General features: G+C 44.4%; 1 protein-coding gene across 2 annotated transcripts in view; it reads right to left on the reverse strand.

Moving 5' to 3' along the window:
• Positions 1-2,739: 2,739 nt before the first annotated feature.
• Positions 2,740-18,909, reverse strand: part of Pdcd2l (programmed cell death 2 like) — a 17,298-nt gene continuing 1,128 nt past the window's right edge. The window contains exons 4-7 of one of the 2 annotated variants that reach the window (XM_029531873.1): positions 15,943-16,316; positions 14,353-14,460; positions 10,427-10,575; positions 2,740-2,884 (exon numbers count right to left, since the gene is read on the reverse strand). In XM_029531873.1, the coding sequence (XP_029387733.1) occupies positions 2,850-2,884; positions 10,427-10,575; positions 14,353-14,460; positions 15,943-16,316 (666 nt within the window). In that variant the 3' untranslated portion in view covers positions 2,740-2,849. Of the gene's footprint in view, positions 2,885-8,939; positions 9,123-10,426; positions 10,576-14,352; positions 14,461-15,942; positions 16,317-18,909 lie in introns of those variants that run through there. The other variant, XM_021187074.2, reaches the window with a different exon arrangement.

Genomic DNA, 18,909 nt, shown 5'->3' on the forward strand with positions numbered 1-18,909 from the left:
AAAGACTCTTCTTGGGCTGGAGAGATGGATGGCTCAATAGTTAAGAGCACTAACTGCTCTTCTGGAGATTCTGAGTTCAAATCCCAGTAGCCACATGGTGGCTCACAACCATCCATAATGAGATCTGATGCTCTCTTCTGGTGAGTCTGAAGACAGCTACAGTGTACTTACATATAAAAAATAATCTCTGGGCCAGAGCGAGCAGGGTCAAGTGAGGAGAAGGAAAAAAAAAAAAGGCTCTTCTCTCAGGCATAAATTGAGCATAACCATAACAATAATGTAAATTGCAGAGTATGATATACAATTAACATCCAGTCCATCATATTTGTCAATTAGATAATATACTTTACCATCATATTTGTCTTAGGGTTTCTATTCCTGGACAAAACATCATGACCAAGAAGCAGTTGGGAAGGAAAGGGTTTATTCAGCTTATACTTTCCACATTGCTGTTGATCACCAAAGGATGCAGGACTGGAATTCAGGCAGGTCAGGAAGCAGGTGCTGATGCAGAGGCCATGGAGGGATGTTACTTACTAGCTTGCTTCCCCTGGCTTGCTCAGCATGTTCTCTTATAAAACCCAAGAGGACCAGCCCAGAGATGGCCCCACCCACAAGGGGTCCTCCCCTTGATCACTAATTGAGAAAAGGCTTTACAGCCCAACTGAAGCTCCTTTCTCTGTGATAACTCCAGATTGTATCAAGTTGACACAAAGCTAGTCAGTACAATATCCTAACTAAAGAGTTTAAAATTCTATACATGCCAGGCGTGGTGGCGCATGCCTTTGATCCCAGCACTGGGGAGGCAGAAGCAGGCGGACTTCTGAGTTCGAGGCCAGCCTGGTCTACAAAGTGAGGTCAGCCAAGCTATACAGAGAAATCCTGTCTCGAAAAAACAAAAAACAAAAAACAAAACAAAAGAAATCTATACATGAATTATGTTTTGATTTTAGCCTGTATCATCACCTGAAAATCATGGTTTTAACTCTATATGATATTCAATGATAAACAACTTAAGTTTGCTTATGAGACTATAATTACTCTTCAACACCATCAGAAATCCAATAACGAATTAAATATTACCTGAGTATTTAGGAAGCATAGAAACATAGCTTCCAAAACTTAAATTGTAGAGACAGCTGACTACCTGAATAGTCCCTTATTCCTCCAAACGTTGGAGCATCTGTCTTCAGCCTTCTGGGCCATAATCATGTGACTGACCTTAAGTGACACAGGAATATGAAAGAGTAGCTTACCCTGTCTTGTAGAGCTTAGCAGTTGACTGTCCCACATCTGTCTGACCTCTTGGGGCAGTATTTTGTCTGTAGATGAAATAGGCAATTTCTGCCCTGTGGCTATCTTGCTATGATGAGCAACCTCGCCTGGAGGTAAAGATGCTCAATATCTTTCCTGAACTGTGAAGGGCGTACTGTCAGGAGCAGACATCCCTCCAGTCAAAATTTCTAATATTAGTTAAGTGATTAAATGTCAGATTCTGTGGACTTCTGATGTTTTTGAAGACCATCTATATATGTAAGGTATATCTAAACTTAAACCTTGACTATTCTTAGTTATTTCTAATTAAATAATATTGAAAACACCTTATTATAATTGAATCAAAATCTAATATAAACATGAATTTACTATCTGGCCCTTAACTTGCATTACTTTGCCATCCTAAACAGTTTATAATAGCGGCTATAAAAGGACTGTGTCAAAGTTTTGTGTTCTTAATTAGGCTGCATAGGCATAATGCCTATCTAAGATTAACAATATTAATTTCAAATTTTGTATCTATATAAATTTGTATCTATCTATACAAATTTATACCAACAAAACACTTAATTCCATATCAATATATAATATCAACATCTAAATTCTGTACTAATGTAAGAAATTATAATTTCAATTTTGTATCAATTACAAAGATTTCCATCAATGTAAGATTATGGCTACACAATGCTTTGTTCAAGAATGAATTTTATAATCCATCCTATCTATTTCCTCCCTGTCCAAAATTATGACCATTTCCAAATTATCCCTTAAAATGACAACCTATCTATAATTTGTAAAATAACCATAACCAGAAATCCAAACCCAAGGAATCAGGCTGATGACTTTCCGTGGCTTCCTCCTGCTGAATATGAGCAACGAGAAATTCTTTAAAGGGGTGGGGAGGGGTAGGAAAATTAGAAAAATTGGTTAAACTTAAGAAAGCTAGCTTTAGCATCTGTTATCCAGTCTCTGTATGCTTAGAAAGCTCAGGGCGTGATGGACGTTCTGAATGGATCCATCTGAAAGGTTGAATGGAGCAAGATCATCTAGAGTCAGTTGCAGTTCCTGAGCTTTTCTACAGGCAAGTGTGTGGACAGCATTAGGAAGCAGAGGACTGGAACAGCAGGTCAGTTCAGCATCTCTGAAGATGAATCTTGCCAAAGCTGTACATTCTGTAATATATACATCTTACAACCAAAATTTTACTACCCTTAAGATATTCATATGGATAGTACAAGGTGCATAGATCAGTTAAGGATGAATTTTGTTCCTTCTTTGAGTAAGTAGAAGACAACTATCCTTTTATGAGTTAATTTGATCAATAACCAATTGTAATAAATTTTTATTAATGCCATATGAAGAAAGGCACGAAGAATCTTACCAGTTCCATATCCAACAAGATTTATTGTATAATTTTAGTTGAAGTTTTGGCTAGAGACACTGTTATGTCTAAGCCAGCTACTGGGCTGCTCCCATGTCGAGGAATCAGCAAATAAATTACCTGTTCTCTTAGGTTTGCTCGAAATTTTGTTGCCAAGATCTTCAGGAGGTCTACCCGTTATAGCTGATCCATATCACCTGGAAAGGGGTCCAAAGCCTTTCTCCTTTCCTGTCAACATAATTACAGAGTCTCCCTCTCAAAATAGCATGTCCTTAGTCCAGTAACTAGAAATCATTAAAGGTTTAGCTTGATCTCTGTCCCAGAGGAATTTTAATATAACCACCAAACTCATAACCACACGAATTCTGATAATTAAAATAATTCAAAGCAATTAAAGCAATCTAAACAAATCAGTGCTCCTCCACCATCTCCTGCCAGACCAACATGAGATCAAGGACTAAGCTATTTATACATCTATGTAACTTAGGGAAAGGTGTGCTTTTGCAGGCATCTCTCAGGGTGGGACAACTAGGCACTGATGATACCCAATACTGGCAGCTAGGTGCTGAGGGCACTTCTGACTCTTCAATCTCTTTCAATCATTTTTTCATTCAATCTCCCTAACCTCTCCCTTTTATTCTTAAAAACAATTAAATTTATTTATCCCTAGCCTTTGATTATTGGCTTGTATGAGCAGGCTGCATCTGCCACCTTGCTCTCTGGCTCTGTCTTCTTCCTAGCAGCCAGCCTGACTCTGCACAGCAGGGCTCCCAGCTTCTCAGCTTAAGCTCTTTGTATCAGTTTAGAACACGTGGGAAGAAATCCCCTCATGGCTCAGGCAAAATCTATATGTTCCCTTCTATCCTTAAAAACAAATCAAATCAGTTCCAGAACAGCCAGGTCTACACAGAGAAACCCTGTCTTGAAAAACCAAAATAAAACAACAACAACAACAAAAAAAAAACACAAAAAAACAAATCAAATCTATGAATCTCTATCCTTTATCTGGTGGCTGGAGGCAGGCAGCTTTTATTGTCCTGACTCTCATGGTCTTCCTCCTAGCACCCTGTCAGGGAACCAGCCAGCCTCTTTGCACAGCAGGGGCTCCCAGCATCTTTGAGCTGAGGCTTTCTCTGGTGGTGGCTGTGTTCCTTTGTTCTAGTTCCAAGGCTTGTGCAGGAACCCCTGCTTCACTCCCTGAGAAACCAGTTCTCCCCCTCCTAGACTTATATCATTTGCATGCATGTATAGAATTTCTTTTTTTTTTCAAGACAGGGTTTCTCCGTGTAGTCCCGCTGTCCTGGAACTCACTCTGTAGACCAGGCTGGCCTCGAACTCAGAAATCCCCCTGTCTCTGCCTCCCAAGTGCTGGGATTCCAAACTGTTTTTTAAAAGTGGGTTCTTGCCACTTTTTAAAAGTGATGGCACACGCCTTTAATAACAGCACTCGGGAGGCAGAGGCAGGCGGATTTCTGAGTTCGAGGCCAGCTTGGTCTACAAAGTGAGTTCCAGGACAGCCAGAGCTATACAGAGAAACCCTGTCTCAAAAAAACAAAACAGGGCTGGAGAGATGGCTCAGTGGGTAAGAGCACCCGACTGCTCTTCCGAAGATCCTGAATTCAAATCCCAGCAACCACATGGTGGCTCACAACCATCCTTAACAAGATCTAACGCCCTCTTCCAGAGTGTCTGAAGACAGCTACAGTCTACTCACATATAATAAATAAATAAATCTTTAAAAAAAACAAAACAAAAAACAAACAAACAAAAAAGTGGTTTCTCACCTACCCCATTGGGGCCATCTGTAGTAGTGAGTTTTGCCACACCACTTTGATTACAGGCAGGTTGCACATGTAGGCAGCCACCTGCCCGAGAACTCTTTGGATCAGTGAATGAAAGACACACACACACAATTAGCTTATATTTGAAATGCCTTAGCTAGCTCAAAGACTAGGAAGTTCTAATCCTCTACCCAGCTATCATAGATTTCCTTCTGGTACTCCTGACTCAACACCCTCTAAATCTATGCTCTATCTTTGCTGCCTGCCCTGGGCATCCTGCTAGTCTTTGCTGCCAAAGATACTTCTGGGCAGACCTTCCAGGGGCTGCATTCCTTCTCACTTACATTTTGGATAATTTTCCTTCTGCAGCTCTAAATCTGATTAGTCTCCCTCTGAAACCTGGGGATTCTGTCTCCCCCTCCTACCCCTCCCCATCCCCGCTCCCTCAATCCCTATCATCCTAGTCCATGCAATCTAAGGGTCCTACCCATCTTCCTTTGCCCAGCCATTGGCCACTGGCATCTTTATTGATCAATCAAAACCCAATTGAGGACAAGGACCTTCAGCGTTTGGACACACAAATCCCCAATTAAATCAAAGCATTAGAACCAATCCCCAACATGTTTGATGTGCATATTGAATTCTTTTGTGGTTTTTTTTAAAGATTTATTTATTGTTATACGTAAGTTCACTGTAAGTACACTGTAGCTGTCTTCGGACAGCACCAGAAGAGGGCGTCAGGTCTCATTACAGATGGTTTTGAGCCACCATCTAGTTGCTGGGATTTGAACTCAGGACCTATGGAAGAGCAGTCAGTGTTCTTACCCGCTGAGCCATCTTGCCAGCCCCTCTTTTGTTTTTTAAAAGTAATGTGCCGGGCGTGGTGGCGCACGCCTTTAATCTCAGCACTCGGGAGGCAGAGGCAGGTGGATTTCTGAGTTCGAGGCCAGCCTGGTCTACAAAGTGAGTTCCAGGACAGCCAGGGCTATACAGAGAAACCCTGTCTCGAAAAAACAAAAAAATAAAATAAAATAAATAAAAGTAATTTATTTTACATATTAAGTTCTAATAAGCACTTGGGCTGCTAAGTGGAGGAAGTTAATAGCTGTAGGCTTCTCCCCCAACCGTGCCCTACCATGTCTCTCTGTCCGAGTTTTTAACAGAGCACTGAGGTGTGTCTTTTTTTGACATTGCTAGGTCTGCAACCCATGGCCTCACAGTGTCGCACATAAATGGGTTTATAGCAGCCTTGCTTTCTTGTATCTTGCTTTCTTCGTGTCACAAATGTGTTCTTGTAGGATTGCAGAAAAGGCGTCCAACTGTATGGTTTACCTAAGATCAAACACAAGCATATATAACCAAGCTCAGGGGTGCTTGGCCGGTGCTTGGCTGGGGAGATGGTCAGTGTGCAGGGACACTTTCTGTGGCCTTCACCCAGCTGTGAGCGGGCTGGATCAGACCCTGTCTGCCACAGTCGGCTAGCCCACCTAGGTAGTCTTCAGACCTAGGTGACAATCTATGGTCCTGCCACATCTGCATCTTCCTTCAAGAAGCCTGCTGAGTAGCTGAGCTTGTCTTCCTGAGGAGATCCTGGAAAAGTGGGGGTGGGTGGGTTTCCCCCCTTTAAATTTTAGACCATGCCGGGCGTGGTGGTACACGCCTATAATCCCAGCACTCAGGAGGCAGAGGCAGGTGAATTTCTGAGTTCAAGGCCAGCCTGGTCTACAGAGTGAGTTCCAGGACAGCCAGGGCTACACAGAGAAACCCTGTCTTTGGAAATTTCAGACCTTAGAATTAAGCACAGAGCCTTGATCAGAGAACTTTGTCGGGCTGGAGAGATGGCTCAGAGGTTAAGAGCACTGACTATTCTTCTGAAGGTCCTGAGTTCAAATCCCAGCAACCACATGGTGGCTCACAACCATCCATAACGAGATCTTTTTGGGATGTCTGAAGACAGCTATGGTGTACTTACATATAATAAATACATAAATCTTTAAAAAAAAAAAAAGAGAGAACTTTGTCTTGGCTCATTATTCCTCTTGCTGACCTTCTCATCCATTCCCAGCTTTCCTTTCAGGAACCCAGTAACCGGTGGCCACTGGCAGCTATGACTTTCTGTGTAAGCATGAGGCCCCGAGTTCACATCCTAGCACCCACATAACAAGCTGGATGTGGTCTATAAAGGCCCATAACTCTGATTGGGGCACAAACTGGGAGATCACTGGGGCTCACTGGTTGTCAGACTAGCAAGACTACATGAGGTCCAGGTTCAGGGAGAGACTGTGTGCATCAAATTAAGATGGAGACTCAGACAGGAGGTCATCAGTGGCCTCTTCTGATCTCTGTGAACATCTACACTTGCACACAGACACACAAACCTGCAGGCAGGCAGGCAGGCAGACAGACACCAATGTTTAGTCAGCAACCCATATTCACCTCAAAGTAAGAAACAGAGGCAGAGAAACAATGGGTTAGTATGAGGCCAGCCTGGGACTGTCTCAAAAAACTATAAAGGAGTCTAATGTTGTAGGTAAGTTGGCAGAGTGCTTGCTTAGCATCCATAAGGCCCTGAGTTTGATTCCCAATACCCCATAAACCAAGCATGACAGTATATTGCTATAACTTTGGAAGTGGAAGTAAGATTAGATCAGGGCTGGAGAGATGGCTCAAGGGTTAAGAGCACTGAATGCTCTTCCAGAGGTCCTGCGTTCAATTCCCAGTAACCATATGGTGGCTCACAACCATTTGTACTGGGATTCGATGCCCTCTTCTGGTGTGTCTAAAGACAGCTACAGTGTACTCATATAAATGAAATAAATAAATCTTAAAAAAAAAAAAAAAGTTCAAGCTCATCAAGCTGTGTAGAAAACTGGAGGTCAGCCTGGACAGTACGAGGACCTGTCTAAAAAGGAATAGGCAATGTAACCTGTGATGATCTGAAAAGCTGTGGGTTGTTAGTGTTTTATTTTTTAGGGATGAAGTCTGGGGCCTTGCCAAACTCTACACTGAGCAACTTCCCAGTACAGCTAGACGCCTGTATCAACCCTTCTGACTGTCTTGAACAGAGCGGGAATCTCCCTGGCCATCAGCTTAACCTCCAAGTGCCATCCATATGCAGCTCTGCATGTGCTTAGTCACTTTCTGTTCCAGTTGGAGTAACTGGTCTAGCAGGCTGAGGCAGTCGCTGTGTATAGCAGAGGTGAGGTGTGGGTGGAGGGCTGTGGGGGAGGGGCAGGGCAAGGACAGACTTCCTGGCATGGCAGAGAAAGTGGAATGAGCAGCTCTCTTTACAGTGCTATTCTCAGTCAAATCCTGCAGGAGCCTCACTGACCAGAACCTTCAGTTTATGTACAGCCGCTTTCCCTCAGAAAGAGCTCTCTCGCTAGTTACACTGTGCACATGACCGTGCCCATGCTCATCAGGGCTCACTCTCCTTCCACAGGGTCAAGAGCATGCTGGAACATGATTACTAGGAGTGTTCCCATACTGCTGTCAAGACGCCATCAAGGGCAACAAGGGGTTAGTGACCTAGAGACTGAATGCAGGAAGAGGAGACTGGGCAGGAAGTGCAAAGTTGGTTGGTGGGCCAGTGTCTGAGATCCCTCCTGGGATGCTGCAGACAGACTGCTGAGTGAGGGAGCATAGGGCAGGTCTAAGCAGCCAGGGTCTTAGGGCAGGATGCTCTGGAAGGCTGAGAAAAAAGGTACAGTGGAGTACACAGGTGGGGGATGGGAAGATGCTGACTACAGAACTGGAGACAGAATGCCCACTGGGGTGTCTGCTGGATGGGGATACTGGCCCCCAGGTCAAGAACAACCATTTTGTAATTAATACTGTGCAGACAATCATGATCCTGTAGTCAAGACATAGTGGCTCAAGACCCACCCAGCTTGGTCTTCAAAATAAAGAGCAGGGGCTGGAGAGATGGCTCAGCGGTTAAGAGCGCCGACTGCTCTTCTGAAGGTGGTGAGTTCAAATACCAGCAACCACATGATGGTTCACAACCATCCGTCCATAATGAGACCTGATGCCCTCTTCTGAGGTATCTGAAGACAGCTACACTGTACTTACATATAATAAATAAATAAATCTTTAAAAAAAAATAAATAAAGAGCAATATTAAACTTAACAGTTAATAGCTGGGTGGTGGTGACACAGGCCTTTAATCCCAGTACTCAGAAGGCAGAGGCAGGTGGACCTCTGTAAAATAATAATAACAGTTAAAGTTAGGCATGGTGACCTTAATCTGTGATCCCAGCACTTGGGAGGCTGAGGCAGGAGGACTGCTGAATTCCAGACCAACCTAAGCTACGCACAGAGATGTCTCAAACAAGACAAAACAAAAAAGAAAAACTGGACAATAAACCAAACAATAAACAATAGTTAATTTTATATGCTAAGTCTGAGGCAGGAGGAATGCCACAAGTTCAAGTCCAGCTAGGGATACATATAGTGAGACCTGACTCAAGGGAAGGGAGATGCTAAAATAAGGTAAACATACATATATTTGAATATGAAAATTTGCTTTAATTTGTATAAATAAGACAAAGTGTTCTACTTAAATAAAAATTCATCTGGGTCTTCTTGTATAACACAGAATTCTTCCATGGGCATCTGCTGATTTGGAGACCAGCAACTCTGTTTACACGTGTAAACGAGAATCGTTCCAAATTCCACAGTAAGACCTGAAAAACATCACTTGCTCTAGATTCCACAAGGAGAATGTTAAAAGGTGCATTCATAATGAGGTGACCACTAGAGCTTCAGAAGTTCAAGCTGATCCCTCACTACATAGCCAGTTCAAGCTGGCCTAGGCTATCCCATGCCCTGCCTTCCAAGACAAAACCAAAAGGAAACTATATCTATACCTGTATGTATGTGTAAACTGCCATAATAAATAAACTTAATTTCTTTAGAACAAAACCAAAACTCCACTAAAGCCAGTGGGATGGCACAGTGAGTCAAAGCTTCCACTGCTCAAGCCTAAGGACCTGTATTTGGCTTGCCAGAAACCATGCACAAAGCCAGGTGTGCCGCGTGGAGGTGCACACTTCCTTTTTCTTTCTTTCTTTTTTCTTTTTGTTTTTTTGGATTTTTCGAGACAGGGTTTCTCTGTGTAGCGGTGCACACTTTCAGTCCCAGCACCCAGAAGGCAGAAGCAGGTGGATATCTGAATTTGAGAGCATTCCTGATTTACAGAATGAGTTTCAGGACAGCCAGGGCTATGGAGAGAAACTCCTGTCTTGGAAAAACTAACATAAAGGCAGGCAAGGCAAGGTCTGTAATCCTAATCCTCCTAGAGCTGGCTGGTGGAGACTGAGATATCCCAAGCCAGCTATCCCAAGGACTATAGCAAGTGAGAAAGACCCAGCCTGGGATTGCCCTCTGATCTCTACACATACCCTACCTTAATTTGTTCTCTTTTTGAAACAGTCTCAGTGTGTTGTCTAAGCTGTCCTCAAGCACTGTTCTACCTCAGTTTCCTGAGAAAGGAGGATTAGAAGCATGTACCTAGCCTGTCAAGCAGTTTATAATTAATTTGTACTTGTCGTGTATGGGTGTGCGTGCATCTGTGTAGGTGCACATCTGGAGGTCAGAGGACAACTTTGCAGAGGCAGTTCTCTACACAGTTCCATCCCTTATGTATAAATTAGCTTGTTCAGTCTCAAATCATCAAAATGGCTATAGTTAGTGTGGTATTAGAATTTGCTGGAGTACAAATTTCTTACAATTTAATTTCTCAATCCTTTTATTTGTTTTGTTTTGTTTTTTCGAGACAGGGTTTCTCTGTATAACCCTGGCTGTTCTGGAACTCACTCTGTAGACCAGGCTGGCCTCGAACTCAGAGATCCGCCTGCCTCTGCCTCCCAAGTGCTGTGATCTCAATCCTTGTATAATATTCCATATTTACTAATTAGCAAAAAACAGTTCATTTTAATCATTCCACACTAAAGTCAGAGATAGACGAGCTCAGTAAAGGCCTTCTTACCTAGACTAGCACTGCTGAGCATGCTGACCAGTGCCGGCATAAGCTGAAACTCAAACGTCCTCTGGCCTCCGCAGCCACTGCAGGCTGGGACCTCAGAGACTTCAGCTGTGGGGCAGGACAGAAAGAGAGGCTCTCCACTCCACGAATACCTAGGGAAGGACCGGGAGAATCATGCATCAGAGCAAAACACAGCAAGCAGCACCTGGGCCATGGTGGAGCATCAGGAGCAGGACTAGACAGCAGGGAAAGCCGCCCAGGGGCAAGGCCGTGACTGGAGCATCTAGGGGACGGAAGACTTGTTATCACTTGGCTCAGTGCCATCGAAGGCCATAAAGAGATGCTGGGGGTCACTGAACCCCTTTATATTATACTCTTCCTGATGTGCTGTCTCCTTTTTCTGCTTTCCATAACTACTATTTTGTTTTCTTTGAGATGGGGTCTCATTATAGGTGGATGCTGGCCTGGAGCACACTATGTGGACCAGACTGGACTGGAGAGTCACACCTGCCTAATGACTGCTTAGTTAGCAACATGCCGTCTTGTTCAAACTGTCCTGCTCCTTGCTTAGGAGCAGAGCAGGTCTCAGAGGATCACTTCAGTCCAGGTACAGCCTCACCCTCACTCTCATCTGGAAGGGCCCTCAATCCTCAGATGCTCATCCAGGAGTGCAAGGTAACTGTAGGGTTAGGAAAATGACTTATCTTCAGCCTTGAGGGGAGTGAGACAGGTTGGACAAGACACTTATGGGCTGGTCTTTGAGCCCTGCCCTAAGTTACATCATAAAGTGTGAAATTGCTTCAGGCTGAGCCATGCCTAGCTCCATTTTGAGTGCAAACTCAGAAACAGGGTGGCTCTACCTCACCTTAAGAGAGACAGATGGCACATTCCTGAAGGCAGGAAGGCTACACTCCGAGCTCACAGAGGTAATGGGAATCACATGGGCACAAAGATGCACTCATACCGCATCAGCAAAACCAGGACCAGAAAGGTACCCAACACACCCAACCAAGGACCTGAAATCCTCACTGGACCCCACAAAGAGGACACCTGAGAGGCTGACCTCCAGTCTGTTGCATGACTACTTGGTGTATATTGCCAACTGTGTGGGGTCTTCAGCTCAGCTGGGCCCTGACTGCAGACATGACTTACTGAAAAGTGCCCTCTGTCCCAGTAAACCCAGTGCTGTCTCTCAGCTCTGTGGCCTCCAAGGTCCTGCACCTTGCCTCTGCAGCTTGGCGAGGTGTCTGCAAAAGCTCATCACCTGATCTGTTCTCTTCATATCTAAGCATTACAGTGACTTCACTGGGATCTCCATCAGTTCCCCACTCTGCCTCCAGCAAAGCTTCATTACCCTTCTGGAGCCATTATATCACCCACACAAAGATGTACGTTTGCATATATGCATATACATGCATATATATGCACCTTCAGATACTGTATGATATGGAACCTGATTTTGTTTAAGACCCGATTCAAATAATCCATGTTTGCCAACAGCCAGCTATCAAGGAAATGGATATTATTTGGCTTACTAAAGTTAGAATACCCGCCTCTTAAGTATATATACATATATATGTATATATACACATGTGTGTGTGTGTGTATATATATATATATATATATATATATATATATATATATATATATATATGTATATATATATTTGTTTTGTTTTTTGTTTTATTTTGTTTTTTCTGAGACAGGGTTTCTCTGTATAGCTCTGGCTGTCCTGGAACTCACTCTGTAGACCAGGCTGGCCTCAAACTCAGAAATCCGCCTGCCTCTGCCTCCNTCTCTGTATAGCTCTGGCTGTCCTGGAACTCACTCTGTAGACCAGGCTGGCCTCAAACTCAGAAATCCGCCTGCCTCTGCCTCCCAAGTGCTGGGATTAAAAGTATGTGCCACCACTGCCCGGCCTTAAGTATATTTTTTTAAAAGCCAGGCATACGGTACATATTTGGAAGGTTGAGGCAGGACGATCGGAGTTCAAAGTTAGGGTTATCAAGGTCGCTCGGCAAGTGAAGACACTTGCTACCACGTTTGAGGAGCTGCATTTGATGATCATCCATGTGACAGCAGATAGGATTAAAGGAAAGACCCACGCAGATACACAGTTCAAAATCTACATTGTAGAGCTGCAAAGATGGCTCAGGGGTTGGTTAAGTGTGTGCTCTCTTCTTCCAGGAGCAGAGGTCATCTCCTAGCACCCACATGAGTTGGTTGCTTTTAACTTCAGCTTCAGGGTGTTTGACACCCTCTTCTGGTCTCTAAGACTAACTGTAGGTGTGTCACACACACAGACACACACACACAAAAGTGTGAACGGAGGCTAGGGGAGCACCCTTGATTGCCATTTAAGTTCTTTTGATTTTCAACAGACACACAAAGTAGAGTTTAAAGAGTAAAAATCAATTATACACACAAGCTGAGGATGTGTGTGCCAAGACACATCCTACTACTTATACTTAGCATGTGTGCAGCTCTGGGTTTGATGCCTAACATGGTATAAACTGGATATGGTAATGCAGCCCTATATATCTCCTTGTTCTGGAGATGAAGGCAAGATGATCAGAATGTTTTTCAAAGTATTTATCTATTTATGTGTATGGAAGTCTTGCCTGTATGTATGTATGTGTGTTCCACACAGAAGGACAGGGTAGTTACATTGCTGAAGACCCTGTAGCTCTTAACTTCCTCCACTTAACAGCCTAGTTACTATCAGAACTTGTTACACAGGGCAAACGTCCAGTCTCCTGGGAAGGGTGTGTGTTAGCTTAGCTTCTAGATGAGGTTTTTCAGAGCTGGACCCATTCTGAAAGAGAGCTCAGCCTATATGCAGGAGTGCCCTCCACCCTAGAAAGGCCCTCTTGTCCTTCCTACTACACTTGAGGCACTCAGGCAGCAGCCTAAGAATCCTCTACCAGTCTGGGTGTGGTTAGTGAGCCAATCAGCTGCAAAGAAAGACTTCACAACCCACATCCCACAGAGCAGGGAAGGCTCATGCTTTTGGTGCTAAGCAACCACACAGTCCAAGGATTTCAATCATTCGACAGTTCAAACAGCATTTTTCTCTGTTTTCTGTCTTTTTGTTTTGTTTTTTTGTTTTTGTTTTGTTTTGTTTTGTTTTTCGAGACAGCCTTGGCTGTCCTGGAACTCAGTCTGTAGACCAGGCTGGCCTCGAACTCAGAAATCCACCTGCCTCTGCCTCCCAAGTGCTGGGATTAAAGGTGTGCACCACCACTGCCCGGCATTTTCTGTCTTTAGAGTTACTGTTTTCTTTGATAAGCATGAACTGAGAAACAGAACCACAGACAAATGCACAAAAATACCAATCACGGTGGGTTCAGTGGTTAGAGCACTGACTGCCCTTGCAGAGGACCATGGTTTGTTTTCCAGTATCCTCAAGGTAGCTTACAACCATCTTGAATTAAGCCCTCTTCTGACCTCTGCAGGCTCCTGCATGCACATGGTGCACATGAACTCACGTATGCACACATAAAAATAAAAACTAGATGGACAGTGATAGCGTGAGACACCCAGAATTCTCCTCTAGCCTCCACATGCAGTATGTGCACATGCGGCAGATAAACAGGAAACAGCATCATAACTGCTGCTGACTGTACCAGAGTCAGTATGAATCAAGAGAGCTTCTTTACAGTCAGTTCAAAGACAGAAAAGTCCCAGCACCCACATGCAGCAGTTCACAACCACTAGTCTCTTCTGGATTCCATGGGCACCCGCAGTCATGTGCACAAACACATACCACAAATAAAAATAGTGAAAGCAAATTTTCAAGAGGATGAATTCCTCACTGTTTCTGAGGCCGGCCAGGTGATCCTCTCGCCTTACCTTGAGGAGTCCCTGGGCCGCTAGGTACTTGCCAGCACGCTACCATTACAGTAAGCAGAGATACTTGTCTTCTTTACCTCAAAATCTGCTCCTGGCAAGCAGCAATTCTCTTCATGAACCTGTAAAACGTTGGATCCCCACTGCTAACTGTGGTCTTCTCGTACTTTTCATCCCCGTCACTAGAGCTAAGGAGAGAAGCAGAGACCAAGGGAGACTATCAGTGTCTGGGGACCTAGAGCATCTGCAAGAGGAACAAGACACTTCCTCTTTCTGTATTGTGTTAATTGCTGTGTGTGCTGGGGGTTGGTCACCTGTGCCCAGGCTACACGGGTCAGAGGCCAACTTTCAAGCTAGTTCTGACCCTCTTTAGTCTTTGGCATATGGTCTTTTGAGGTCCGAGCTCTCACTGGACCCACCAGAGCTCGTGAGGAAAGCACAGAGACAGCATGCCCGTCTCATGTAAGAGAGCTGAAACTCCGACAACCCCAGCATCTGAGGCAGCTCTGCATTTACAGCAGAGTCACCAAACAAGGCGCACCTCTTCTCAATCACCTGCCTCTGCTCTAAAGGCACTGAAAACAGATGGTGGCCAGGAAGTGGCTTAGCAAGACTGGCACTTGCTGTTTGTTTTAAAGACCTGAGATCAATCCCCAGAACTTATATGCTGAAAAAAGAGAAAAGGCTCCCATAAGAGGTCCTCTGAATTTCACACACGAACCATGGCAGCACATGCATACTTGCACCCATAAATATATGCACGCACACAAATTCCTTGTCAGGAATTTGAAAAAAGTGAAACCAGAGCCAGGCGATGGTGGTGCACGCCTTTGATCCTAGTACTCAGGATGCAGAGGCAGGTGGATCTCTGTGAGTTCAAAGCCAACCTGTTTTACAAAGTGAGTTCCAGGATAGACAGGGATACACAGAGAAATCCTGTCTCAAAAAACCACAACAGAAAAAATAAAGTAAGATACAATAAATAAAGTCAGAAAAGAGGCTGTAGATGCAGCTCACCTGGAGGAGTGTTGTCCACCAGTAAGGAGGCCTGGGTTCGGCCCCCGACCCTCATATAACCTGCCGTGGCAATCTCTGCACTGAGAGAGTGGAGGCACAAGGATCAGGAATTCCAGGTCATCCTTGACTACAGAGTTTGAGGCTAACCTGATCTACATAAGACTCTGTCTCAAAACCAAGACAATAACAAAATCAAAACAGGGTCCAGGAGACGTCTCAGTGGGTAACATGTGCACTCCATGTGTGCATGCACACAATAAGCAAATGTAAAAAAAAAAAAGAAAATGTTAAAAAGTAAAAAGAGACTAGGAGCAAGGACACAGCTCAGTGGTAAAATCCTCATGTGACAAGCTCCAGGCTCTAGCTTCCATCCCTAGCACCCAGAGACAAAACAGAAACAAGTGAGCATACAAAAGAACAGAAAAGGAAGCTAAAGAAATGCTAGGGCGTTTTAATGACAATGATAATTTCAGTTTGCTTAGCTGGGTTCAGCTCTTGAGGGCACTCAGCAGCAGGTTAAAGCAGGCTGGCTGATACTAATAGCGCAGGCCAGCATCTGCTCTTCTCATCTAAGGGGAGCAAAGCAGAAAAGCCCAATCACAGCCCTCCTCTCTAGAACCTGCCCGTGGCAGCTTTCTGCCTGCATCTCTCACCCTAAGGAAAGCAGCTGCTCCACGTCAACCCCTTCTCTCCGCTGGTACTCCTGCAGAAGGCTGTGCGCATGATCAAGATCCACAAAGCTGCCATAATCCTCCTCTTCAGCAACACAGATATAATAAGGCTGGAACTGTGGCACTGCAGTGGGGACTGTCAACCCTTCCCCTGAAGGAGAAGGGCAAGTAACAGCCAGAGCAGTGTCCTGAAGGTGAAGAGCTTGGAGCTTCTCAGTCCAGTCTAGTGCTCTGACATCATGAGAATCATTTCCCAAATCTGAGGTGGGTGGTGGTGGAGGCGTCTCCTCAGTGTCACTTCCCCAGTCTTGTGAGCCTTCACACCAGTTCTCAGCTGCAAGGCCATTGCTCTGGTTCTAGAACAATGAATGCAGGCCGGTCACACTTCAATGACTTCAGCTTCTCCACCCATCCATGTACCTTCCCAGGGAGCCTGCATATCAGCCCCTTCCTCTGTGGCACACTCCAATTAAACTTCCTGGATCCTACCCACTCAAAAACATGCTATGGCTGGGTGTGGTGCTGCATCCATTTAAACCAAGCACATGAAAGGCAAAGGCAGATGGAGCTCTTTGTGAGTTCCAGGCCAGCCTGGGCCTCAGAGTAAAAACCCTATCTCAAAACAAGCACACAAACAACAAAACTGGAGGGAAAAAGATGGCTCAGTGATTTCTTAAGAGTTCTTAAGAGAGCTGGACGTGGTGGCGCACGCCTTTAATCCCAGCACTGGGGAGGCAGAGGCAGGCGGATTTCTAAATTCGAGGCCAGCCTGGTCTACAGAGTGAGTTCCAGGACAAAGAGTTCTTAAGAAGTCTAAGAGGACCTAGGTTCAGGCAGCTCACACCATCTGTAACTCCAGTTCCGGGGGATCCACAGGCACCTTCTGACCTCCAAATGGACTGGCTATGCATGTGGTGCACATATATTCATTGAGGTAAGCACTAATAGATGTAAAGTGAAATAAATAATTCCAAAACCAGACAAAACCCCAACCATGTAGCAAGTGACTTAAAACACTCTTGCCGTTCGTGGTGGCATGAGCCTTTAATCCCAGCACTTGGGAGGCAGAGGCAGGCGGATTTCTGAGTTCGAGGCCAACCTGGTCTACAGAGTGAGCTCCAAGACAGCCAAGGCTACACAGAGAAACCCTGACTCGAAAAACCAAAATAAAATAAAATAAAAAAACAAAACAAAACAAAACAAAAAAACACTGTTTCTTTTGCTCCAGGGCAATGTGACACATGTAGGTCCAGGTGTCTTCACCCATCTGTCCCACAATCTTTCTGTTGTACTTCATGTATTATAGGGACTTAAATAAAAGGAAAGGACTACATTTCCCAGACTCCTTAGCAGCTGGGTTGTTAGATTAGATGTATTGAGGGGTTAGCTACTCAGGTCTGCCTAAGAGACAAGAGTGTAATGGAGAACAATGCCATGAAACAGGCTGGACACCGTAGCTCATATCAGCCCTGGGGAGGCTGAGGCAGGATGATGGCCATGTATGTGATGTCAGCCCAGGTGACACGAATTTCCAGGTTACCTTGAAGTATGGATACAAAGAGGGGGTGGAGCCGGGCAGTGGTGGCGCATGCCTTTAATCCCAGCACTCGGGAGGCAGAGACAGGCGGATTTCTGAGTTCGAGGCCAACCTAGTCTACAAAGTTAGTTCCAGGACAGCCAGGGCTATACAGAGAAACCCTGTCTCGAAAAACAAAAAAAAAAAAAAAAAAAGAATAAAAGAATGCTAGGTGAAATCCCAACACTCAGGGGTCTGAGACAGGCAGAGCATGAGTTGGAGGTCAGCTTGTTTACATAGCAAAATCCTGTCTAAAAAAAAAAGAGGGGGTGGAGGGAGGACAGGAAGACAGAAATGAGACACAGATAAATACAGACAGCATGCCAGGCTCTGTGACAAGGGCAACATGCACTCATCAAACCACACCTAAGTATCCCGACTGCAGGAGGTAGCCTAGCAGATGGGTCAGTTCTGAGATGTGCTCCCACAAGTCCTTGCTGGACTTTTCCCCTGAGGCTATCAATTTAGCTAGTAAAGATTTAAATGTCTTAGTTTAAAAAACAAACAAACAAACAAACAAACTATATATATATATATATATACACACACACACACACACACACACACACACTTACCTATATTTATTCAAATGAGAAAATCAGTAAACTACACGTCTCAAGTATAAACTATGCTACTTGACTTGGTATTAGACTTGGTGATTAAGAGCACTGGCTGCTCTTCCAGAGGACTAGGTTCAATTCCCAGCACCCACATCAGGCAGCCCAGGAGATCCACTGTCTCCACAGACACCTGCACTGATGGTCACATGCATATATGTAAAATTAAAAGTAAAATCTTGGGGGCTGGCGAGATGGCTCAGCAGGTAAGAGAATTGACTGCTCTTCCTAAGGTCCTGAGTTCAAATCCCAGCAACCACATGGTGGCTCACAGCCACCCATAATGAGATCCAACGCCCTCTTCAGAGGCATCTGAAGACAGTTACAGTGTACTTATTTGTAATAATAAATAAACTTAAAAAAAAAAAGTAAAATCTTAAGAAAAAGCCACAAAACTGTGAGGGAATAGCATTTGATGATTCTGAAAGACTAAAATTCATTCCCCTGAAGCACATTGAAGAAGCATGTTTAAAAGTTTGGTTTTTTGTTTGTTTGTTTGTTTTTTCGAGACGGGGTTTCATTTTATTCCATGTGTATGGGTGTTTTTCATGCACGTATGTCTGTGCACCACTGTGTGCTTGGAGCTAGTGAGGCCAGAAGAAAGCATTGGAACCCCTAGAACTGGAGTTACTGGTAATTTGGAACTTCCACCTGAGTGCTGAAATTCGATCCTGAGTCCTCTGAAAGAGCAACGATAGATCTTAGCTGCTGAACCATCGCTCCAGCCTCCAAAAGAAATCTTTTTTTTTTTTTTTT

This window comes from Mus pahari, chromosome 1 (assembly GCF_900095145.1).
Source record: "Mus pahari chromosome 1, PAHARI_EIJ_v1.1, whole genome shotgun sequence".
Classification (NCBI taxonomy): Eukaryota; Metazoa; Chordata; class Mammalia; order Rodentia; family Muridae; genus Mus; species Mus pahari.